A 25,525-nucleotide genomic window follows, 5' to 3' on the forward strand; every position below is an offset into this window, starting at 1 on the left:
ACAGAGCACTCTACCCTAAGGTGACCAGACATCCAGCTTTTGGGACTTTTTAAAAACGCCTCGGGACGCGGGACAAATTGTTAAGAATCGGGACTGTCCCACCAAAAGCGGGATGTCTGATCAACTTACTTGACCTTCAGGAGCCATGCCTACCACAGCCTAAATCTGTGGTCGGCAAACTCAGTCACCAGAGCCAAATATCAACAGCACAACGATTGAAATTTCTTTTGAGAGCCAAAATTTTTAAACTTAAACTTCTTCTAACACCACTTCTTCAAAATAGACTCGCCCAGGCCGTGGTATTTTGTGGAAGAACCACACTCAAGGGGCCAAAGAGCCGCTGTGACTCATGAGCCGAGGTTTGCTGACCACTGGCTTAAATGTTGTCATTTTTAGAGGAAACAGAAGCAGAAGCCAAGCCTATGGGTTTGAGGGTTTCAACAGTCAGTGACATGTTTGGGAAAGGAGCTCTCCACCCTACTATCCTGGGCACCAGTCTAGTCTGGTACTGTACTTTCCCTGCCTGAGAGGGCTGATAGAAACTGAGGGTTTCCAGCTGATCCCACTGGATTGAATACAAGGATCTCTGCCCAGCCAAGGGCAGAAAAAGACTTTGGGCCAATGGCAGAGGAGTAGCTCTGGGCCAGGGAAATACACCAGTCACATTTGCTGAAATCTGAACAGCCCTTCCCTGCCTAAAGGACTTTTGAGTGATTAAGATTGACAGATGGATTTAACTGACATTTATAGGCCATTTCACCCCAAAGCTGCATAATATACATTCTTCTTGAGTGCACATGGGTCATTCTCAAAGACAGACCACATGTTAGGACACAAATAAAGTCTCTCAAGTTCAAGGAGATTAGAATCACATCAAGTATCTTCTCAGACCACAATGGAATGAAATTAGAAGTCAACTACCGTAAAAACACTCAAAAAACCTTCAAACACATGGAGGCTAAGTAGCATGTTTAATAAATAGGTTATCAACAAGATCAAGAAAGAAAAGAAGAACTTCCTGGAAACAAATGAAAACAACAACCCCAAATCTCTAGGACACTGCAAAAGCAGTCCAGAGAGGGAAGTTCATAGCATTACAGGCCTACCTCAGAAAACAAGAAAAACTTCTAAGAAACTACTAACTCTACAACTTAAAGAATTAGAAAGAGCCGAAACTGGTTTGGCTCAGGGGATAGAGCGTCGGCTTGTGGACTGAAAGGTCCTGGGTTAAGGGCATGTACCTTAGTTATGGGCACATCCCCAGTGGGGGTGTGCAGGAGGCAGCTGATTGATGTTTCTCTCTCATTGATGTTTCTAACTCTCTGTCCCTCTCTCTTCCTCTCTGTAATAAATCACCAATGGATTTCATGTAACCCACATACGTCCCTCCTTTGATTGCAATGTATAAATACAAATGTAACCCAACATTCTGCAGAGCATCATCTCAATTCGTTGAGGTTCTGCTTCCCGGCATATGTCGACAGTTTGGCTCAAATAAACTCACAAAAATTCTTTACAGGTTTCAATGTTTGTTTTTATGTTAACACCCCTGTAATCAAAACAGCTTGGTACTAGCAAAAGAACAGGTATATAGATCAATGGAACAGAACAGATATCCAAGAAATTGACCCAAGCCATTACACTCAATTGATATTTGACAAAGGAGGCAAGAGCATACAATGGAGTCAAGACAGCCTGTTCAATAAATGGTGTTGGGAAAACTGGACAGATACATGTAAAAAAAATAAAACTAGATCACCAATTTATATCATACACAAGAATAAACTCAAAATAGATAAAAGACTTAAATGTAAATTGTGAAACCATAAGAATCTTAGAAGAAACCATAGGCTGCAAAATCTCAGACATCTCTCATAGCAATATGTTTACAGATACATCTACTAGGTCAATGGAAACTAAGGAGAAAATAAATAAATGGGACTACATAAAAATAAAAAGCTTCTGTACAGCAAAAGAAACCATCAGCAAAATGAAAAGAGAGCCCACTGCAAGAGATAGCATATTTGCCAATGATATATCTGATAAGTGGTTAATTTTCCATATATATATGGAACTCATACAGCTTAATGAAAATCCAATTTAAAAATGGGGGAAGGAACTAAATAGTCACTTCTCCAAAGTGCATTCACAAAAGGTAAAAAGACATAAAAAAAATGCTCAAAATCACTGATCATCTAAGAGATGCAAATTAAAATGACAGTGAAGTATCTCCTCAGACCTGTCAGAATGGTGATCATCTACAAATCAACAATGTATAGTCCATGGACACAAACAGTTGTGTGGTGAAGGCCTGGGAGAGGGACAGGTGTGCAATGAAGGGGGTCAATCAAAAAACAACATGAAACAAAGGGGCATCTGTAATACTTTTAACGATAATAAAAAAAAAGACCTGGGGCTGGGTACAGACCAATAGAAGAGAGAGCCTGCTGTAAACAGAGACCTTGAGAAGGACAAAGCTGATGAAATGTACAGGATAGTTTGGGCTGATAAGACAGGCTGGAATCTAGAAGAGCTTTTGAGGAAGCAAAAACAAATTGCCAATAATGTCCATTCTTTCCAGAATTTTGCTGAGAAAGTGGCACTAGGAGGGGACTGGACAGAAAACTTCCTTTACCTGGTGAAGGATATAGACATACAATTTCAGGAAGGGCAGAGAGTCCCAAACAAGATGAACCCAAAGAGATCCATACTAAGAAACATCATAATTCAAATGCAAAAGGGTAAAGACAAAGAGATATTCTTAAAAGCAGCAAGAGAAAAGCAGTTAGTTGCCTGTAAGGTATAATCCATAACTGTTGGTTGATTTCTCAACAGAAGGGATTGGCAAGAAATATTCAAAGAAACAAGGACCAAGATTAGTCTACCCACCAAAGCTATAATCCTATATAATAAAACCTAATATGCTAAATGTCCAGTTGGCCATTCAACCAATCAAAGTGTAATATGCTAATGATATGCTAAAACCACTCAACCACTTGCTATGATATACACTGACCACCAGGGGGCAGATGCTTCAACCAGTAGGTTAGTTTGCTGCTGGAGTATGGCCCATAGGGACTGAGCAAAATGAGCTGGATATGCCCTGGGGCCCTCCCATGGTCCCTCCCGACCTCCTGCATCCCTCCCTGACCTCGATTGATTGTGCATCAGCGGGGTCCCTCGGCCTGGTCTGCACCCTCTCGCAATCCAGGATCCCTTGGGGGATGTCATAGAGTCTGTTTCAACTCAATCCCGCAGGCCAGGCCAAGGGACTCCACTAGTGCACTGGGCCTTCAGTTTAGGATAGTAGGACAGATAAAAGCTTCCCAGACAAGAAACAGCTAAAGAAGTTCATCACCACCAAACCAGTAGTTTATGAAATGTGAAAGGGCCTTCTTTAAAAAGAAAAAACCCTAAAAAGATTAAAAATATGAACAACAAATACAAATCTATCAACAATTGAATCTAAAAAACAAAATAAACTAATAAGCACAACAGAAACAGACTTGTAGATACATATGGAGGACGTTTTGCTGGTTGCCAGATGGGAGGGGTTGGGGGGCTGTGTGAAAAAGGTGAAGGGATTAAGAAATATGGGATGTAAAGTACAGCATGGGGAATGTAGTTAATAATATTCTAATAACTATGTATGGTGTCATATGGGTGTGAGGTTTATTAGGATGATCACTTAGTAAGTTATATAATGTCAAATTACTGGGGTGTACACCTGAAACTGATATAATAATGTACGTCTACTGTAATTTAAAAATATTTAAATGGCAAAAAATAAAGATTTGCAAGATGTAATGTAAAGTGAAAAAAAATGAATTGAATATACTAAAACTATTAGATAATGATATAGAAGGATATCTTTATAACTTTGAGAGTAAAAAAATTTTTTGGCCGAAACTGGTTTGGCTCAGTGGATAGAGTGTTGGCCTGTGGACTGAGGGGTCCCAGGTTTGATTCTGGTCAAGGGCATGTACATTGGTTGTGGGCATATCCTGGTGGGAAGTGTGCAGGAGGCAGCTAGTTGATGTTTCTCTCTCATTGATGTTTCTGGCTTTCTGTCCCTCTTCCTTCCTCTCTGTAAAAAGTCAATAAACTATATTAAAAAAAGAAAAGAAAACTTTTTAAACCAAGATATAAAATCCCTACAAATAATAAAGGGAAGAAATAATGACTACATCAAATTAAGTTTTCTGCTTAGTAAAAGACACTGTGCCCACTGTTAAAAGAGAGGTATATGTTCCCCGGCCAGCGTGGCTCAGTAGTTGAGCATCAACCTAGGAACCAGGAGTTTGATTCCTGGTCAGGACATATGCCCGGGTTGTGGTCATGATCTCCAGAAGGAGGCATGCAGGAAGCAGCCAATCAATGATTGATGTTTCTCTCATCACTGGTGTTTCTAGCTCTCTCTCTCTCTCTCTCTCTCTCTCTCTCTCTCTCTCTCTCTCTCTCTCTCTCTCTCTCTCTTTCTCTCTCTCTTTCTTCCTCTCTGAAATCAATAAAAATATATTTTAAAAAAGAGGTATACATAACCAACTAAGACTTAATATCCCAAATACACAGGAAAAACTGAGTATTATCAAGAACAAACAGATTATCTAGTGGGAAAATGGGTCAATAATGTGCATAAGCAATTCATAAATGTGGAAACTGGAACTGCAAATAAACATCTGGAGAGATGCACTATCCCTCCAGGAATAAGAGAAATAAAAATTAAAACAACTGTGCTATGTCACATACTTAAATGGTCAAAAATATCAGGCAAAATCAAGTGCTGAGAGGAAGGGGGTAAAAAAAAGAAACTCTAGTGTATTGTCCGTGGGAGTATAAATTTTTCAGAATAGTTACATACTTTTAGAGTTGAGTATTTGCATAATTTATGACTCTAGCAAATTCCAACCTGAAAACTACTCAGACAATCCCTTATATGGGTAGCAAAAGAGGTCTAAAAAGACAGATACAACGTTGTCCATCATAGCATTGTGTGTAAAGTTCAATATCTATCAACAAGGAAATTGATGAATTAAAATGTAAAATATCTATAGGATGTGATACTATAGAGTAGTCAGAAAAATTGAATTAAACCTGGTATGATCTAAAAAATACAATATTGAGCAACGAACATAAAACAAAACTGAGAAGCAGAATGTCTCTCTATCTAACTTGAAAACAATTATAGATATTCGTACGTACCTTTAAACATACCCCCCCCCCCATACACAAAATAAATGTATAGACAATGGACTAAAAGGGCACACGTGAAATAGATGAGAATGTGTCTATTCAAGGACATGATAGTGGGAAGCAGAGAATAGGGATGTGTTATGAAGGGGAAAAATAGAAGAATAAAATAAAAATAAAACATGGATCAAGGGGAATGCTATTAATTGTATCAATCTATTTTTGTGGACCTGAAGTCCAACTTAAAAACAAAAATGAGCCCTAACTGCTTTGGTTCAGTGGCTAGAACGTCGGCCTGCAGAATGGAGGGTCCCAGGCTCAATTCTGGTCAAGGGCATGTACCTTGGTTGTGGGTACCTCCCCATTAGGGGGCGTGCAGAAGGCAACTGATCCATGTTTCTCTCTCATCGATGTTTTTAACTCTCTATCCCTCTCCCTTTTTCTCTGTAAAAAATTAATAAAATACATTAAAACAAACAAAAATGATTGTATATTTCTCACCTCATGGTCTACCCTGGTCTGCATTGGTGTATTTAACATCTGAAGCAGAATTCTGTCTTGAGTAGCAGATTTCAAAAAGCATGGACAGTTTGGCCTCTCTTCCTATGAGTCTATTTTTATTTTTCAGATTCCACATATAAGTGAAATCATATGGTATTTATCTTTCTCAACTGATGATTGCCAGAGGAGAGGGGTAAAAAAGGTCAAGAGGGATATAGTCAATAATATTGTGATAACTTAGCACAGGGAAAGATGATTACTAAACTTAGTGTGGTGATTACATTGTAAGGCATCTATACTAATAAAATCGTAATATGCTAATTAGACCGGGAGACCTTCTGGACAAAGCCATGGTGATGGTGCCAAGGCAGAGGTGGTTAGGGGTGACCAGGCCAGTAGGGGTTAGGGGGGCGGCAGTTGGGGGCAAGCAGGCTGTCAGGGGAGCAGTTGGGGGTAATAAGGCCAGCAGGAGGACAGTTGGGGGTGATCAGGCATGCGGGAAGGTGGGGTGGGAAAGAGGTATGGGCTATCAGGCTGGCAAGGGGGTGATAGTTGGGGGCAAACAGGCCAGCAGGGGGAGCAGTTGGAGGCAAGCAGGCTGGCAGGCAGAGTGGTTAGGGGTGATCAGGCAGGCATCCAGGGATTGGGCCTAAACTGGCAGTTGGACATCCCCTGAGGGGTCCCAGATCAGAAAGGGTGCAGGCCAGGCTGAGGGACACCCAATCCCCATGCACAAATTCGGTGCACCAGGACATTAGTGTACTAATATATGTTCAATCACTATATTATACCTGAAACTAATATAATATGGTATACCAACTGTACTTAAATCAATTTTGATCAGGCTAGCAGGGCAGAAGCAGTTAGGGGCAATTAGGCAGACAGGCAGGTGAGCAGTTGGGAGCCAGAAGTCCTGGATTGTGAGAAGAATGTCCAACTGCCAGTTTAGGCCCCATCTGAGTGAGATCAGGCCTAACTGGGCAGTTGGACATCCCTCCAGGGGTCCCAGATTGGAGAAGGTGCAGGCTGGGCTGAGGGACACCCCCCCCATGTGCATGAATTTTGTGCACTGGGCCTCTAGTGTTATTATAATGATGATGAAGAGAGGCAGAGGGAAAGAAGAGGAAGGGGAAAAGGAGGCCACATTGAGTTGCAATCCCAGGACACGTTCCCAATAAGTGGACACCCTGCCCTTGTGAGCAGGGGTGAGTAGACAAGAATGTGTGCATCTTACAGACAGACTGGTCCCAAGAAAGAGAGCTCAGAAGGGATTGAGTTGGGCTTGTTCAGCTCATCTTCCCAAATTCACAAAACAGCTCATGCACTCTTTCTCATGAGGTAGAGTGAGTGAGGGATGGGGTGTTGGGACCCGCCAGGAATGTTATTCAAGCCCCAATAGATCATGTGGTTGTCTACCTATTATATAAATTTTAATTACTTGTATTCCTTGTATCTCCACTGAATGGCATGCTCTAATATGTAGTAGGAATGTGGTAACTATTTGTTGAAAGGGTGAAACATTGAGTCGAACTAGGCATCTTCTGTAAAATAAACTTATGGCAGTTAACTTTGATTAGAACCTGTCATCAACCCACACTGGATCTCCTTATGTCTAAGGCACATGTGTCAAACACAAGGCCCGGGGGCCAAATCCGTCCCGCCAGGCCTTGCAATGTGGCCCGCACCGCGCTGTCATCACTGCACTCCGCTGCGTTTCCATCACAATGACAGTTTATGACTGTTCAGTAAACCATTCGGCCCGTGATTTAGGCTGGTAGATGGCCCTAAGTTCCCATCTCTTAGTTGCAAGAGAAGTGGTGTTGTGGATGCATGTTGTGGGTGTGGACTGTAGCTTTGCCACATCGCCCTCTTGTGGTTGCTGTATGAAATTCTTCACAAAATCCTTTCTGTGAAGAAAGGGTGATAACTTTCCACTTAGAACTTTTCCACAATGGAACATGCATAACTGCCGTGGGAGAGAATTTCAGGGGAGGCTTGCAGGATGCTTACCCAGGGAGTGAGAGAGTGGTGGGCCTCTAAGTTGGTGGTTCTACATAGATCTCAACCAAGATTTCATTTGGGTTTGAGGTAGGGTTTGGGCATCAATATTTTTTAAAAGTTATCTGGCAACTCTAACATTTATGTAACCTTGGGAATGTTGGCAGGTGTAAGCCATGCTTACGTGACCAGGTGGCCACTTTCCCAAAATGTGATTTTTGGCCTTGGCCAGGTGGCTCAGTTGGTTGGAACATCGTCTCTCTCTCATATCCATGTCTCTTTCACTCTCCCTTTCCCCTTCCTCTCTCTATACATATCTTCGGGTGTGGATTTAAAAAATGTTTTTTTTGGCCCAGTGAGTGTAGCTCAGTGGTTGAGCATTGACCTATGAAACAAGAAGTCACGGTTTGATTCCCGGTCAGAGCACATGCCTGGGTTGTGGGATTGATCCTAGTGTGGGGCGTGCAGGAGGCAGCTGATCAATGATTTTTTCTCATCATTGATGTTTCTATCTCTCTCTCCCATCCTTCCTCTCTGAAATCTATAAAAAAATATATGTTTTTAAAATTGTGATTTTGAGAGCTCTACTTGTTGGTATATAGAAGTATAGTTAGTCTACACAAAGATCATTAGGTAGTCAGTATGATTTTAGATTCGTGAGTCTCAGTCAGTGGGGAGCTTTTCCCCACCAGGAAACATTTGGCAATGGCTGGAGACATTTTTGATTGTCTTGATCGGGGACAGGGGAAGTGCTACTGGCATCTGCTAAATATCATGCAATGCACGGGGCAGCCATGAAAACAATTATCTGGACCAAAATGTTTACATATATTCCCCCCCCCCCCATATATTTAATTGATTTTTTGCAGAGAGGAAGGAAGAGGGATAGAGAGCTAGAAACATCAATGAGAGAGAAACATCCATCAGCTGCCTCCTGCAAACTCCACACTGGGCATGTGCCCACAACCAAGGTACATGCCCTTGACAGGAATCCAACCTGATCCTTGAGTCCACAGGCCAATGCTCTATCCACTGAGCCAAACCGGTTAGGGCAGTGGTCAGCAAACTCATTAGTCAACAGAGCCAAATATCAACAGTACGATGATTGAAAATTTCTTTTGAGAGCCAGATTTTTTAAACTTAACCTATATAGGTAGGTACATTGTTATGAACTTAATTAGGGTACTCCTAAGCTGGCCTTTGCTAAAAACTCAAGGGGTCAAAGAGCCACATGTGGCTCGCCAGCCACAGTTTGCCAACCACTGGGTTAGGGCCACACTGCTACAGTTGAGAAACCCTGCTTTGTATTGCTCCACAGGGGGCATTTGGAGAAGTTTGAGCAAGGCAATTACTCTGGCAGTGACAAAACATGAAACAATCCTTTCCACACAGTTCTCTTGTCCGTGTGGAAGGGGACTCCTGACTTTGGTGGGGAGGGCACCTCCCCTAGGAAAGGGACCGTCTCACAGCTCCTCCAATCAAAGCCTTCGGTACTACACAGCTACAGCTACAGAGACACAGGCCACGAAGCATGTGTTGTCATCCCACTATGCCATGAATCCTGTCAGTATCACAAGACACGGGTACAAGTTTCTTGATGAACTGTCTGTGTTTTCTTTGTTTCCCGGAGGTAGAAACAGAAACTGCAGGAAGAGAAGTCACTGACTGTCATGGGTGGCTTCTCAGTCAGCGTTCGCACCCTTTACCAATCACATCTGATGGTCTAATGAGAGAAAGTGTCCTAAAGAGGCTTGAGAGCATGCCCGGTCATACTGCAGAACAGCAGTCCCTTAAGACGGAAAATGAGTCTTTTCCTCCTGAGTTCTCCAGAATTCAGATGTGCTCATTCAGAAAAAGACATTAGAGAAGAATCATGGGGAAGTCAGACTCTAAAGTATCAGTTTTACTTTTTTTTTTTCCTACAGAGAGAAAGAGAGAGGGATAGAGTTAGAAACATCCATGAGAGAGAAACATGGATCAGCTGCCTCCTGCACACGCCCCATTGGGGATGTGCCTGCAACCAAGGTACATGCCCTTGACCGGAATCTAACCTGGGACCTTTCAGTCCGCAGGCCGACGCTCTATCCACTGAGCCAAACCAGTTTCGGCTACTTTTATTTATTTATTTTTTAAGCCCAAGGCAAAGGAATGCTCCAGCTTGCACACGAAGGTCATGTGAAGGATGGCACAAAAGACTCCAAGACACCGCCACCCTCCCCAGGGAGGTCTTGACCTGAGACAGGAAACTTTGAGGATCAGCCCCTTCTTTCCCCCTTTGCGCCTGCCCTTCCAGCGTGTGGGATTCAGCCACAGGAAAACCCAAGTGCTGAAAACTGAGCTTCTGGGGGGGAGCTGAGTTGTAAAGGAGAGAGTGCTCAGACAGCCCAAGGTGAGACAAAGGAGACACAGTGGACATTTTTTCTCGTTTATTCCCTGCCCAGCACTGAATTCCACTGCTTATGTTTGGGGAATTTGCTGACTCATAAGAGGCAGAGCCCCCTGCCACTATGCCAGGAGAAAATGGCAGGTATTGAAATCCCAGCCTCCCTGGAGAGAACATGGGTGAGTGGCCTATGATGGGCCACTCAGTCTCAGACTCTGAGTTAGAAAATAGAGGTGGAGAGATGACTAAGGACCCTGGAGCAGTCACTTTGGTTCAGACAGTGCCAACAGCAGAATGAGTTTCCAATCCAGCGGAGGGAGGGAGGGGGTGGTGGAGCCCAGATCGAGTGCTGGAGGACAATGGCAGAGCAACTGGTGCTCAGCGTTACCATCCCTGAGCTGGGTTTGTGATTGTGGGGAGCGGCTACAGAGTTTGCACAGGTTCAAGCCTCGGACTGATGAGAGGGCACAGTCCTCTCATGACAACATGCAAGTCCCAGCTTGGAGGACAGGGCCCTCCCAGCACAATTAAAGCCAACAGCTGTAGTTGTAAACTTGAACCTGTGGTCCGAACACGTGGCCCACGTGCCTGAGTGACGTGGGCTTGATAGAGTTCAGGTGCATGTAGCTGAGTGGGATTGAAACCCACGAGAATGTTGTAAACATCTTGACCACGCCCTCACTTTGCCTGGTGGCATCTGCTATAAGATAAAGACATGGCTGGTAGTCCTAGGTGCTGTCTCTCCATCAGAGAAGCAGTGTCCCACCCAGACTCAGCTTTCATTCTCTTGTCTGTCTTTTCTCAATCCTTCACACCACCTCCCCCCAGGGTCATTGAACCTGGCATGGCATATAAGGTGCCCTGGGGCTGAGTATGCTCGCCACAGCCTATGTCTTCCTGTTTCCTGCTCACTTTCAAAGCATGGTTTTACAGACCCCCCACCTAGCAATATCTTTTCAGTAGAATCCTTTTCTACATTAATAAATAAATAAATAAATAAATAAATAAATAAATAAAATCCAGCCCTAGCTGGTTTGGCTCAGTGGGTAGAGCGTTGGCCTGTGGATTGAAGGGTCCCGGGGTTTGATTCCAGTCAAGGACACATGCCCGGAAGGCAGCCAATCAGGGATTCCCTCTCATCATTGATGTTTCTATCTCTTTCTCTCTCCCTCTCCGTTCCTCTCTGACATTAATAAAAATATTTTAAAACAAAACCTAGATCCATTTCTGCTGATTACAGCTAAGAACAACTATTACCAAATGGTTACATCACGCAACAGAACTAAAGTATGAATGGACTGAACAGAGGAGGTCCCAGGTGATAGGATCTCAGAGTTCTGAGCTGGGAAGTTGGTGATCCTCACTCCATGGTTGGAAGACAGCTGGAGCTTTCTTACTGTCAGACAAGTACATATCAGAAAGGAAGAGCTTCCATTGGGGAAGGACTGTCTGTCTGAAAGCAAGAGAATAGGAAGAAAACGGGACTTTATGAAAAGCTCTCTCTGTCTGCAGCCTGCAGTTTATTAAGCATTCCATTCCTTGAAACTGTGGGGCTAAAATATGTTAATTTCTACTTCCGGAGAGATTCGGCGCCAGGGGTTAGGAAGGTCCTGCTGGAGACCCTGGTCATGGGAGGCCGCGCATGTAGGACGAGGTCAGAATAAGGCTGATGAGTCTTTGAAGCTCCAGGTTTGTTGCTCAATGGAGCAAAGAGAGAACTAGAATTTAAAAGTAATTTGGGGAAGTGAAAAATCACCCTAAAAGAAGTTTGATGATCGCAGATTCCTCTGTAACAGCATCACCAAATTCTTGCCACTTTTCTTTAAATCTGAGCACCATCTGCACACTCCTAAGACTATACTTTTAAGAATCTTAGGTGACTTTCATTCCATGATTCAAAGCTCGGAGACCCCCAAAGCCATGTTTTCAGTTTATTGACTCTCTAGCTTCTTCTGTCACAGTGTTTTACAGATAATAAGGATCTCTGGCCCATCCAGAGAGAGAGAGCCTGAGGCACCGGGCCTCGATCAGGCCTGCGTGGTGACCCGCAGCGGCTCCCAGAACCAAGCACAGGCAGCCAGAGTGGCAAGGGTTCCAGGCTCCGGTGGTGGCCAGCTGCCTGAGCTAGGAGCTCTACGCGCTGGCTTCCTGCCTGTGGCTTTCCTTATCCACTCCCGGCAAAGAGCAAGACGCCGAAGGTCTAGACTCGTGGGTTTGCATCGTCCATTCTGTCTGCTGCACCACGGAGACGGAAAGCTGTCCTGGGCCTGTGCCCCACAGAGCAGACTGAGTGGGTGGGAAACTTCCCTTTCTTGTTCCTGTCGCTGGTGGGTGTGGAGGCGACATCCCCAGGCAGTTGATCCGAGGAGTGCTGGTCTGTAGAGTATCGGGAGAACTTGAGACCTGGGGCCAAGTTCAGTGTTTCTTTTGGCTCCTCCGTGCTCCTTCCGCCAGTCCCTACCCCGGGGCTGTGGTGTCAGCTCTCTGGAAGTGTCACGCTGGCATAGACCGTGATGGAGCTTGGTTTCTGGGGGCAAAACAGAGGGCGTCTGTGAGTGGGGGGACGGGCTCTAGCTTCACAGGAATGAATAGACACAGCACGGCTTAGGAGAAGGGAGGGGCCTCAGAAAACTTGTAGCATAGACACTTGCTCAGGGCCTGTCTGTCAAAGTCAGCCCCAGCTGCCTGTCATGTCCGCAAGGTGGACTATGGCTCCTTCCAAGCGGATGCCTGCCCTCAGGAGTCAGGAGACGGGGAGACCTGTGACCAGATGGACCAGAACCTGGCATCCTCACCTCCTCACTCTCTTCCCTTCTTCTGACATACACTGAGTGGCCAGATGACGATGATCTCTGAGCGCATAATAATCTGGCCACTCGGTATATATCCTATATAATAAAAGGCTAATATGCAAATTGTCCCCTCAACCGGGAGTTCGACCAGCAGGCAGGCCAGCCAATTGCCCATGTCCTCTCCCCTTGGTCAGGCTGGCTGGACACCCCGCCCCCCATGCATGAATTCATGCACCGGGCCTCTAATTCACACACACACACACACACACACACACACACACACACACACACTGAGTGGCCAGATTATTATGCGTTCAGAGACCATAACAGTCTGGCCACTCAGTGTATAAGGAAAACCATTTGTTTTGCTCTCATGGGGCACAGTTTGGAGAAGCTAAAAGAATCCCAAATTCCAGAGCTTTACAAAGGGCTAGTGGTTCAGGCAGGAGAGACGGAGGGAGAGGAGGTGAGGCTTTGGGGCAAAGAACTTTTGCAGAGAGGAGATTCAAGCATCTGAGAAAGAAAGAGACAAAAGTGGGAAAAGTCAGGAGGTTTTTCTATGAAATACACTGTTTTTCTTTCCCCAGAAAACTTCATTATAAATTTAGATGATTTTGTAAAAGATTTTAAAGTCAGAGGATGTGTACAGTGAGCGCTTCGAGGAACAGGGGTAAATGTAGGCCTTTCTGTGGCCTTTTAATCCTCACCCGCCCCCTAAAATGCTTTATTTAAGAGAGCTCAGCCAGAGCCAAGATTCCAGCCCAGAATGTATTTCTGTCCATTTAGTAAAAGGAGAGCATGCTGTCAAGTGGGATGAACCCAAGGCTGATTCTGCGATGGGGTGGGATGGGTAAGGCCCATTCTGGGCTGCCCGTCACATGCTCTTCCAGGCTTCAGACCTAAGCAGGGCTCAGCCCCTAAATATTCTGATTAAATAGGGCCGGATGGAGCCTAGATGCAGGCATTTTACAAATGATTCCGTTACGCAGTTGGACGTGAGAACTCCTGGACTCAGACTGCAATACCCAAACTTTTTTTAAAAAAAATATATTTCTTTATGATTTCAGAGAGGAAAGAAGAGGTAGAGAGAGATAGAAACATCGACGATGAGGGAGAATTATTGATCAGCTGCCTCCTGCATGCCCCCCACTGGGGATCAAGCCCGCAACCCAGGCGAGTGCCCTTGGCCAGAATCGAACCTGAGACCCTTCAGTCGGCCTGTGGACTGAACTGGCAAGGGAGCCAAACTGGCAAGGGAGCAATCCCCAAACTTAAAGGTGCGTCTGGATCCCCGGGGGATGCTGTTTTTGGTGTGTAGCTGCCAGTTGCTTGCCATAGGCATTCTGATCGAACTGCATCCTGGGTGGAAAAGTCCTGGAATCTTCATTTTTAACAAAGATACCAGTGGATTCTGAGAAACACCACTGAGCAGAGGAAGCTGTGACCCCCGTGAGCAGCTGTGAGGGGTTCCCAGAAGCCCCACAACCAAGGCCACAACTGCTCCTGGCTACTTTCTTCTTCTTTTCTTTAAGTATTTTATTGATTTTTTACAGAGAGGAAGGGAGAGGGACAGAGAGTTAGAAACATTGATGAGAGAGAAACATAGATCAGATGCCTCCTGCACACCCCCGACTGGGGATATGCCCGCAACCAAGGTACATGCCCTTGACCTTGTCCGGAATTGAACCTGGGACCTTTCAGTCCACAGACCGATGCTCTATCCACTGAGCCAAACCGGTTAGGGCTCCTTGCTACTTTCTTGCAGGGCCTCTGTTTCCTTTCAGTTCTGCCTGCGCCCCACCCTTCCCGCCCCTCCGCTTCCCTCTCTGCAGAGATGCCTCACCTGAGCGGGCTCTGGGGCAGGCTCTGCAGCTGCCACGTAGATGGTGGTGCAGGGGTCCTGGGCAGGCAGGGGATCCGGTTTCTTCTGAACAGACTAGTGAGAAGCAGATAAAACAGGAAGTTAGCGGATGGCAAAGTTATTTCTCATCAGTGGAGTTACCTTGAGTGATTCCCCACTGAGATGCACAGAATCAGAAAGCATTGAGTTAGAAAACTCCTTAGGATAATTTGGTCCAGCCTCCTTCCCAGGTGAAAATTCTCTCCCAAATTCCCTGGAACTCAATTCTTGGGGCTTTGCTTGGACCCCACAGTGACACCTTAGCGCTCACAACCTCATGCGTCAGCATAACTTATCATTTGTGCTGCCCGGATGTGTGAGAGGCCTTCCTGACAGTGAACCAACGTCCGTGGCCCTTCCTGGGACCCCTGAGGGGAAGGCCTTCTCCTGGTATTTGAGCCTGGCTCATATCATCCCCCACATGCAGACTTCATGCCATCCCCACACTCCAACACGGCTTTTCCTTACTTCTGTTTCCCGTATGAACTATGGAACTTCGTAATAACCACCCACATGCGTGTTAAAGTTTACAAAGTTCTTCACATGTCTTTCCATTTGCCTCACAACCACTGTGTGCTAAATACTGTTGTCACTCACGTTTTACAGGTTAACAATGCAAGAAGCACTGAAGCCAGGAGTCCCACCCAGCACTTGTGAAGTGCATGCTCTTTCCACCAGACCCTTCTCCTCTGGTTGCCCAACTTATACTGACCTCTCCTTGACCTAAATGCCTCAGTTATTTATTTAAAAATATATTTTATTGTTTTTTTACAGAGAGGAAGGGAGAGGAATAGAGAGTCAGAAACATTGATGAGAGAGGAACATCAATCAGCTGCCTTCTGCACACTCCCTACTGGGGATGTGCCCGCAACCAAGGTACATGCCCTTGACCAGAATGGGCAGTCCGCAGGCCGATGCTCCAGCCACCGAGCCAAACCGGTTAGGGCAATTCCTTGGTTATTTAAAATCTAATCCACACACGATGGCACTTAACTGCAGGCTGAATTTAACACACTCCTATTTAAACATTGTTTCTCCAAATAGACGATCAGTTCCTTGAGAAATCAGCTATATTTCTTTGCATTTCTCACAAAATAGCACTGTTGTCACTTTGGATCAGTCACAATCTACAATACTAGGATGAAGTCAGGGTGGGGGTACTTTGTGACCACAACCCTGTAAGATGGAGATGACGTATTTTATGCCAGTAAAGCCATCCTTCCAGCAAGGATGTGGGGCCCTCTGGTGTAGAGTGATGCTTCTCTCCACTTTTCCTGATTCAGAGGAAGACTCGAAACCGAAGAACATGGTTTCTCATAGGAGAGGACTTAGACTCTTGTCACCGAGGCTCTGTCCCACCCTAGGAATTGGAAGAGGTTTACTTGAAGGAGAAAAGCTTCCAGGTGGAACATGATCTCTCTCTTCATGTATTTTTGCTGAGCTGCCATGTAAAAGAGAAATTGGGTTTGTAATGTAGAGTCCTTCAGGTTTAAACCCAGGTTGGAATTTTAGGGAAATCTTTTGTGTAATGTAATAAAGATTTTTCTAAAATAAAAGGTGCTCACGTGTGGGATGAATTGCAATGGGAGGCAGTGAGTCCCTCACTACTGAGAATGCCTGGGTGGCTCAGGACTTCTTATACTTCAATGTACCTATGATTTACCTGGGGATTTTTTTTTTTTTTTTTTAATGATTTCAGAGAGGAAGGGAGAGGGAGAGAGAGATAGAAACATCAGTGATGAGAGAGAATAATTGAATGGCTGCCTCCTGCACGCCCTCTACTGGGGATCGAGCCCACAACCTGGGCATGTGCCCCCCCCCCCCCCCTTTTTAAAAAATAGATTTTATTGATTTTTTACAGAAAGGAAGAAAGAGGGGGATAGAGAGTTAGAAACATCGATGAGAGAGAAACATCGATCAGCTGCCTCTTGAACACCCCCTACCGGGGATGTGCCCGCAACCAAGGTACATGCCCTTGACCAGAATCGAACCTGGGACCTTTCAGTCTGCAGGATGACGCTCTATCCACTGTGCCAAACCGGTTTCGGTGAATGTGCTTTTGACCAGAATTGAACCTGGGACCTGGCAGTCTGCAGCCAGACACTCTATCCACTGAGCCAAACTGGCTAGGGCTACTTAGGGATTTTCTTAGGAGGCTGATTCTATTTCAGAAGGTTTGGGGCGGGGCCTGGGATTCTGCATTTCTAACAAGGTCCCAGGTGCTGCTGCTAATGCTTGGTCTGAGACTATATTTTAGTAAAAAGAAGATAGCCAACACTTTGAAAGTAATGCTGTAGAAAGTAATTCAAGCAGTAATTTCTTGGTTCCAATAGATGACTTTCAAGATCCCATACAATTTGGAGAAGTTTTGAATTTAAGGAAGAATTACTTGCAATAATGAGATGCATAAGAAGGATGTAAAACTATCAACAGAAGCAATCCTTGCCCATCTGACTACCTGGGAGGGCGTTTCTATGACCTGGCTTAGAGGCATGAAGGAGAAGGCATATGAGTTGCTTTTACATCTCATTAAAAAGTTTAGAAAGAAGGAAAAAGTATAGGAAACACATGGTTTTGTCACTTCAACACAATATGGTTATCAGGTTGTTAGATTTCACGTCAGGATTTTTATCTAGGCTTAGGGAATTCTTTTAAACATGGATGTAATAACTGAGTACCTTTTTGTATCTTGAAGCCTTCAGTTAGGGCACAACTCCAGGAAGCATGATTTACAAGGAACTGCAGGTGCATTATACCCTCATTCTTTATGAATGCTATCCCCTGGGACTGTGCGAGGTGCTAGCCCTGATAAGACCTATAAGAGTCCCTAGTAGACAGCAGACATTTATTTGGTAAAGAATTTTCTATGTTATTATAGCCTTTCTGAAGGTATTAAATAGCCATTAAAAATAAGAACAAAGACCATGTTAATAAATGTGGATAATTGTCCATGGTATCACAGTTGTTATGTAATATCACATAGGCGTTGTAAATATGAACAAAAAAACTATAAAGATGTGAGTAAGTCTAAATACACATTGAAAACAATAATAATTGTCTTATATGTTTAAAACATATATGAAATTAAAATAATGACCAAAAAGGCACATAAATCTAGAGGTGAAATTGAAGATGGAGTTAAAATAAAATAAAGGTGGAGTTAGAGTATTGCCCAGAAATAAATATTAGACTTTGATAAGTCAAGGATGCATTTCCTTATTTCTAGGGTAACCAATTTGTTTAATTACTAATCTAATAGGCAAATTAAATAATAAAAATATAATTTAAATATCCTCTCAAAGACACCCCTGGCTTCACTCATGAATCCTGCCAAATATTTAAGGAGAAAAATAACATAAATAGTACACAAACATTTCCAGAGAATAAAAAAAGGAAATACATCCTATAATGAGGGAATGCAAAATAAAACAATAAAAATCCACATCCAACAGAATAAATAAAATTTGAAAGACTAATAATACCAAGTTTTGATTAGAATGCATAGCAACTGAAATTCTTATAACTATCCTATATAATAAAAGCCTAATATGCTAAGTGTCCGACAGTTCATTCTACCTTTTGACCAGTCACTATGAAGCGCACTGACCACAGGGAGTAGACAATCTGACCGGTAGGTTAGTTTGCTGCTGGGGTCCAGCTGATTGAGACTGGGCAAGATGGGCTGGACACACCCTGGAGCCCCCCTCCTGACCCTGATTATGTACTGGTAGTGTCTCTTGGCCTGGCCTGTGCCCTCTAGCAATCCAGGACCCCTCGGGGGATTCCGAGAGCTGATTTTGGCTCTATTCCTGCCGACCAGGCCGAGGGACAACACCCCCTTCCCCCCAGTAGTATCATAATAGCTAATCATAATCCCTCTTAACATCTGCTCAATGTATCTGATAGAAAAGTAAGTTGTTATACCCACTTTGAAAAAAAAAGTTTGGCCTTATCTAGTAAATTTGAAGATATGCATATTCTATGATTCAGCAATCCTACTTCTAGGTATATACTATACAAAAATATGTGCACATGTTTACCAAGAGAAGGACATATGTTTGAGTGTTCATAGTGCCATTTTTATAGAAGCCTCAGAGTGGAAATAATCCAAATGTCTATCAGTAGTCAACTGGATAAATAAACTAGTATAGTCATGCATTGACATCTATAAAAAAAGGAAAGTGAATGTATTATATCTAAGCTCAAAGACATGTATGAATATCATAAAGGTAATGTTGAACAAAAGAAATCAAACAAAAGAAAAGATACTGTAGGATTCCATTTTTATAAAATCAAGAAAAAAAGAGAGAAAATGAAATTATAGTTTTAGAAGTCAGGAGAGTGCTATCTTCGGGGAGGAGTGAGAAGTTAATGATTGGGAGGGGTACCAGGAGGGCTGGAGGTTGCTGCCAATGTTCTGTTCCTTTATCTGAGTAATAGTTTTAGGGAGACTCAATACTGCAAGACATAATTTCTCCTCAAATAGATCTGTAGATTCAATGCAATCCTGGTAGGAATTTTTTTTCCTTTTTGTGATACTTGAGAAGTTGATTCTAAAATACATATAAATGGTCAAAAACTCTTAAAGAAAAACAAGATACGAAGATTTGCTTTACTAGATATTGAGATGGAATAACTCATTGAACTGACACATATATTGTGCACTTTTGGTATCTAAGCCAGACTTTATACAGTAAAAAGAGGGGTGCTTACTGCATCGAATAGATAGGAAAGGACCATGATAAAGCTGAACCTTCAGGTAAGAGTAGAGGTTACTCTTGGGACTCTAATATACTTATTCAAGAGGCCCAATGCAAGAAAATTCTTGCAAGAATGGGCCTTCCTTCCCCTGGCTGCCGGCACTGCCTTTGCTCTGGCAGAAGCCGCCTTTTCACTCCAGCCCAGAGCCACCTTTCCGCCTTCCCATGCTGCCCAGAGGCCAGGAGTAGCTGGAGTGGTGTGAAACACCTACATCGTCGCCATGGTGTCCTGCCCCATCCCTGTCCACTTGGTGCCCGTGTATGCAAATTAACCTATCATCTTTGTTGGGTTAATTTGCATACTATCTCCTGATTGGCTGGTGAGTGTCGCAAAGATACAGTCAATTAACAAGTTATTCTTTTATTAGGTAGCAGATAGATTAGGTAGGTGGAAAATGGTTCTCAGTGGTTGTCATGGCTTGTGTAATAAACCCTCCCAGACACTAGAGGACAGCAAAATAAGAGTTTTGTCTAAAAGTTCTTCTCTGGTTATCAGAAATGCATTTATTGTCATCTGATGCAATTTCCCAACATCAAATACCTCATTGCCTTTATATCCCTTACTCCAGAATTTGCTTTCTGGTAAACTCTGAATGGCCAGATACTGGCTTATCACCTAGAACTGTTTTCATGTCTGAAAAACTATAGTATCATAATAGCTAATCATAATCCCTCTAATCCCCCTCTTGACATCTAAGCATCATCATAATTCAAATTTCTTTATCCCTCTCTGCTGTCTCAGTCCAACAATCACAGTTTTGCTTTCTTTTATTTTCAGTCTATGTATCATCTTCCAGCTCTTCAACACCGTCCAGCCAGAATCCTCAAGGTCTCCCTTCCTTGGCACTTTGGCACTTTGTAAACTTCTAAACGTGGACCAGACCAACCTGTCACACAATTGCTTCCCTAAACCTTTTCCACTCTCCTCACGCCTGCACCTTTTTCCCTAGAGAAGGAGAGAGTTTCCTAGCCTGGAATGGTAGACTCCTAGAATGCGTGAGAGCTGGAAGGAGTAACATGTCATGTCTTTCTAACTTCCTTTTTTTTTTTCCCCCCCCTGTGAAGAAACAGATGACCAGAAGATTACCCGGTATTTTCCGTTATTTCTCTAACAAATAGTCCCATCTGACACTGAAGCTAATATCCTTTCAGAGCGCCCTTGCTCTTGACTTCTGCTCCCTTAACTTCCCCTGCTTCAGAACCCATGGAGAAGCGGGAATGTCAGAAATGCATGGCCAACTGGCAGGAAGCCATAGGAAACACCCCAGAAAAAGAAAGTGTAGGACTTACACCTGATTTCTGGACTTGGGCATAGATGGTAAGGTTTTTTGCTTCCACTGTTGGCTTGTAATGGTCTGTGTGACCTGGAGAAAAGAGACCATAGAGTTATCTCCCCCTGGTCCCCAGCATGAACCTCCCCCGCCGCCCCCCATTGGGTACCAATTTCCCTAAGAGCACCACAGAACAAAGCACTGAGTCCCCCACCCTTCCCAACCCCTGCACACCTGTCATTTGACATCAGGTTAGTTACTTGAACTCCCTGGGCCGATTTTCCTGTCTGTGAAATGGGTTGAAACACCTGTCTCACAGGGCTGTTGTGATGATAACATGCGCCATGACTTGTGAAGGGTTGAGTAGGGGTTGGCAAATAGTAAATTCCCAATTCACGGTAAGTGTCATAAATTATTTTAATCTTTATTTTTTGATGTGTGTATCTGGTTTTTTATTAGGATGCTAAGTTTTTAAAGGGCAGGGTGAGTTATGTATGCCTTTTTTTGTGTGTATTTTTCAGCTCATAACCTTCTGCTTCACTCACAGCTCTCTTGCCTCCCTGTTTCAGTGGGACTTGATGTATATGTGAAGGGGAGGGACTCGAAGAAGGATAGGCCACCTGAGATTACTTAGCAAATAAAGTTATAATGCCATTCTATTGCCTACCGATAGGAAATTTTGCTCAGAGTCCAGGGTTTCTGGAAAGTAATGTTGCAAAAAATTCTCATTTTTAACCAATATTACAACTTTTTAAAATTATAGAAATAATCCATTCTCTTTACAAAAATAAAAATTGTATAGAGTAAGCCTGCCAGCGTGGCTCAGTGGTTGAATGTCGACCTATAAACCAGGAGGTCACAGTTGGATTCCCAGTCAGGGCACATGCCCGGGTTTCAGGGTCTATCCCCAGTAGGGGGCATGCGGGAGGCAACTGGTCAATGATTCTCTCTCACCATTGATGTTCTTATCTCTCTCTCTCTCTCTCCTCCTTTCCTCTCTGAAAGCAATAAGAATATATACTTCAAATGGTACAGAATAAAAATTGTATCCCTCTACCCCATTAAGCTGTGCAATTTCATTCTCAGAAATAATCGCTTTTAACAGTTACATTTATATTCTTCAGGACCAGCTCTGTGCAATAGAATTTCCTGTGATGGTGAAAATGTTTCATGTCTGCAGTCTAATACAGTAGCCACAAACCACACGTGGCTATTGAGCATTTGAACTGTGATTAATGCAAACCAGGCCCTGAATTATAAATTCAATTTTATTCTAACTAATTTAAATTTAAAAAGCCACACGTGGCTAGTGACTACCTAGGACAGTGCAGTCCTAGACATTTGCTGTATTTATATAGATATTTTGGATGCAAATAGGGTCATTCCATACACGCTTTTCTTAAGCTTTTCACACACAGTGTGTTGAGGGTATTTCCCACCTACCTCGTTTTTTCTAATGTTTCATGGCAGACTTTGCAAGCCTCATGTAGCAGTGAGAGGGATGGAGGAAAGTAACACACTAACATGTGGAGGCCTATTTGGCAGAGGCTATGGAGACCTGACCCAGAGGAAAGGACACAAAATCTTTAGGGTACACTTAATTTTTTAGGGTACTCTCATTTGAACACCAACTAATTTATTGTCTTAAAGATCTAGGAGCATGTCTCTGAGGGAACTCCACTTAGGAAAGGTATACTTTTCTTTGGAAGAGAGAGAGGGTGTGATCCTTGGGGAGGAAATGATGGGAAGCCAACTGGAGAAGCTCAAAGAATTGAAGGAATGTCAATGTGTGATTTTCTTGTGTGGGCCTGGGCATGGAGTGCTTGGTGGCTCCAGCTTCACTTTTTTGGTCAGGGTTGACAGTGGCTAAGGACCGTGTGTGTGTTTGTGTGTGTGTGTGTGTGTGTGTGTGTGTGTGTGTGTTTGCATGCACATGTATGCAGAATGGAGGATAGGGGTTGAGGTGATCAGAGGCAGTAACAGAAGAGGTGCAAGTCAGTTCTAATATATATATCCTTTCAGTTCAAATCTATGAGTGTTTGCAAAGCTAGAAGTGCCCGCCTAGCGCTGTCCTAGGTGCTGTAGGAGAACAAATAGAAAACAGACCCCAGTGTTTAAGGACTTTCAGTCTTACAGCTCAGCTCAGGCTGAAGAGTTGTGGGGGACAGTCCTAAATGGTCAGATGGAAGAAGTAAGGTTGAACGTTGTTTCTCAAAAAGACCACCGGACCAAGATCATTCAGTCTCCTAGTTTGTTCCCAGTGTAAGAACAAGTTTCCAGGAGCCAGCTTGATTCTGCTCAAAATCAGTGAAGCCTTTGGGTCTCATGAAAAAGGCCTTAGGATTACAGCATCTCCATTCTAGCCCTCATCAGCTGCGTGTCATTGAACAAAACATGTCAGCTAACTGGGTCTCTTCTTTACAATGAAGATGTAGACTGTCTAATGTCCTTTTCAGCTCTCACTGAAGCAGAAAGCTACCATGACTTCAAATATTTTAAATCTTTAAAACAAGGTACTGCTCCCAAATGCTTCCTGTGCTGCCCTCTGCTGGCCATAGACTTCAATATTGATGTTTTAACTCACTACATTAAGCGCTATGTCTCTCTCTCTCTCTCTCTCTCTCTCTCTCTCTCTCTCTCTCTCTCTCTCTCTCTCTCTCTCTCTCTCTATCTATGTCTCTGACAACTATCCATAGAAGACACTGTATCCTATGATTTCTGTGTATGAACTCATGCATTCCCATGACAATACCATGAAGTACATAATACTATTCTCATTTTCCAGAGGGGAGGGTAAATCATTTGCTTGGTCAGTGCCTTGGTCTGTCTGCATTCGAATGTAAGTTTGTCTAACATCAAAGCCCGTGTTCTCGATCAGTGTATTCTGGATATGAAGTTGCCAGAGTCCACTGGGAAACCTTCAACGTCCAGCTGCATTCTGCAGACAGCAGCATTAGAAACTGCCAACAGGATGTCTTGAGCAGAGTTTCTGGAGGGGACAGATATTAAGAACAGGTTTTCTCACAGGTTTGAGACAGGGTTTTTGTGTTCCTGACTGACAAGGAGTACATAGTGACCGGCTAGGAGGACGGATGTGTGTGTTGGGGATGGTGGTAGGAAATTGTTGTGGGATGAAGCATACTAGTCCCTGCAGAGCACAACTACATGAGGAGTAGGATGTAGTGAGGAAAAAATGTGGGTGAGACTCCCAGCACCCTCACTAACGAGGTTAACGTGGGTGTGTTAATTTGTTTATCTCAACCATGGTATCTCACTGTTTCCTTATCATCCAAGCCAAGTGTGGTCACCCGGCCTCATGCTCATAGTCTGTCCTCATGGGTTCTATCTGAATTACCCCTCCCCCCACCCTTTCCCCAGCGAACTCTTAGATGGAGGAAATGAGACAAAGTAGGTGGCTATGTGGTGATCTAGATTTTCTTATATAAGCAAAACCAACACCAGAGTGCTGAGGTAAGGGTTTTTTTCCGAAAAGGCTACATGTGGGCAAGATAGATCTACTGGCGAATGAGCTCAGCTGTCAGCTTGATGGCATAAAGATATGTTCTCTCCTCACCATGAGGAGGCCGGGCGGGTCTTGGGGCCCTCGTGTGGGTGGATGAGGAAAGTGTGGTGGAGGGGAGCACACTGCCCCGAGACACTGAATCATAGGACTGTTGGAGGAGAAGGCAGGAGAAAGGAAATGCAAGGAAATCATTGGGCCTTCATGGTGTTAGTCTACCCTGGGTGACTTTCTATGTTATTTAGTTTGGTATTAAGCAATCTCACAAATTACACACTTTCCCAAGGTGAGTCGGGATTTGTGCAAAAATCTTAGTAAAGAGTGATCCTTTTGCTGTTTTCTGATGACCCGTGGGCCTTCCCAGAGGAATGCACCCTGGTGGCTGGGAGACACAGTTACAGTTCTCATTTCCTTGCCACCCAGCAGAGTGACCTTGGACAAGTCACTTGGCCTCTCTGTGCCTCTGTGAGCCCATTGCTAAGTCACATAGAAACAGTCATCCTACTTCTCTCAGAGGGCTATCATAAGAATAAAGAGAAATTATAGAAAGATTTCCATTCGTGAGCAAAAAACATATTATAATGTCCTTTTATTGGTCAACAATTACAACTTTTCTTGAATGAGATCCAAGAATCCTCTGAATTCTGCTCCTATTAAAACTCTGGTCAGGACCCCCTTCAGCAGTATTTGTCATATTGAATTAAAACTAACGGTGTATACCGTTTCCCGTGTTAGATACCTCAAGCTCATGTCTCTTTTTATCCCCGTAGGCTAGTATAGGGGATTGGCACATTTTGAATTAGACTGAATGGAACAAGGTCCCAGGATCTGTTTGCTCAGTGTTTTCTCAAAGTTGCTCCCTGAGGAAAGCTAAATTGAAGAGAGCAAGTTGGTGCAGGAAGTGAGAGGTCCCTCGCTTACCACAGAGACTACGATAAGCATCTCTTTATTGTTAGACACCTACCTCTTCTTCTGAACAGAAGTATTACCACTTGGCCAATCAGGATGACACCAATGATGCCTCCTAAGAGCAGCCCAACATGCAGTCCCCATTGTCTTGGTACTGAAAAAAAAAGGCAAAGGGCGGTCTCAGATGTGCTGTGAGTGTGAGGACATCCTGCACAGGCATGGGGAGGGTGAACACGAGCCTCACGCTCTTTTTCCATGTTTTCTCTCAAGGAAGACGTCTGTTTTCTGCGTTTTCGAGATC

The 25,525-nt window shown here is 43.8% G+C and overlaps 1 protein-coding gene across 1 annotated transcript in view; it reads right to left on the reverse strand.

Moving 5' to 3' along the window:
• Nucleotides 1–11,989: 11,989 nt before the first annotated feature.
• The window catches only part of SLAMF1 (signaling lymphocytic activation molecule family member 1), a 37,921-nt gene continuing 24,385 nt past the window's right edge, over nucleotides 11,990–25,525 (reverse strand). The window contains exons 4-7 of the mRNA XM_045582988.1: nucleotides 25,280–25,378; nucleotides 20,815–20,888; nucleotides 14,708–14,800; nucleotides 11,990–12,599 (exon numbers count right to left, since the gene is read on the reverse strand). Of these exons, the coding sequence (XP_045438944.1) occupies nucleotides 12,549–12,599; nucleotides 14,708–14,800; nucleotides 20,815–20,888; nucleotides 25,280–25,378 (317 nt within the window). The 3' untranslated portion in view covers nucleotides 11,990–12,548. The remainder of the gene's footprint in view (nucleotides 12,600–14,707; nucleotides 14,801–20,814; nucleotides 20,889–25,279; nucleotides 25,379–25,525) is intronic.

The sequence above is a fragment of the Pipistrellus kuhlii genome, unplaced genomic scaffold (assembly GCF_014108245.1).
Source record: "Pipistrellus kuhlii isolate mPipKuh1 unplaced genomic scaffold, mPipKuh1.p scaffold_m20_p_18, whole genome shotgun sequence".
Lineage (NCBI taxonomy): Eukaryota > Metazoa > Chordata > Mammalia > Chiroptera > Vespertilionidae > Pipistrellus > Pipistrellus kuhlii.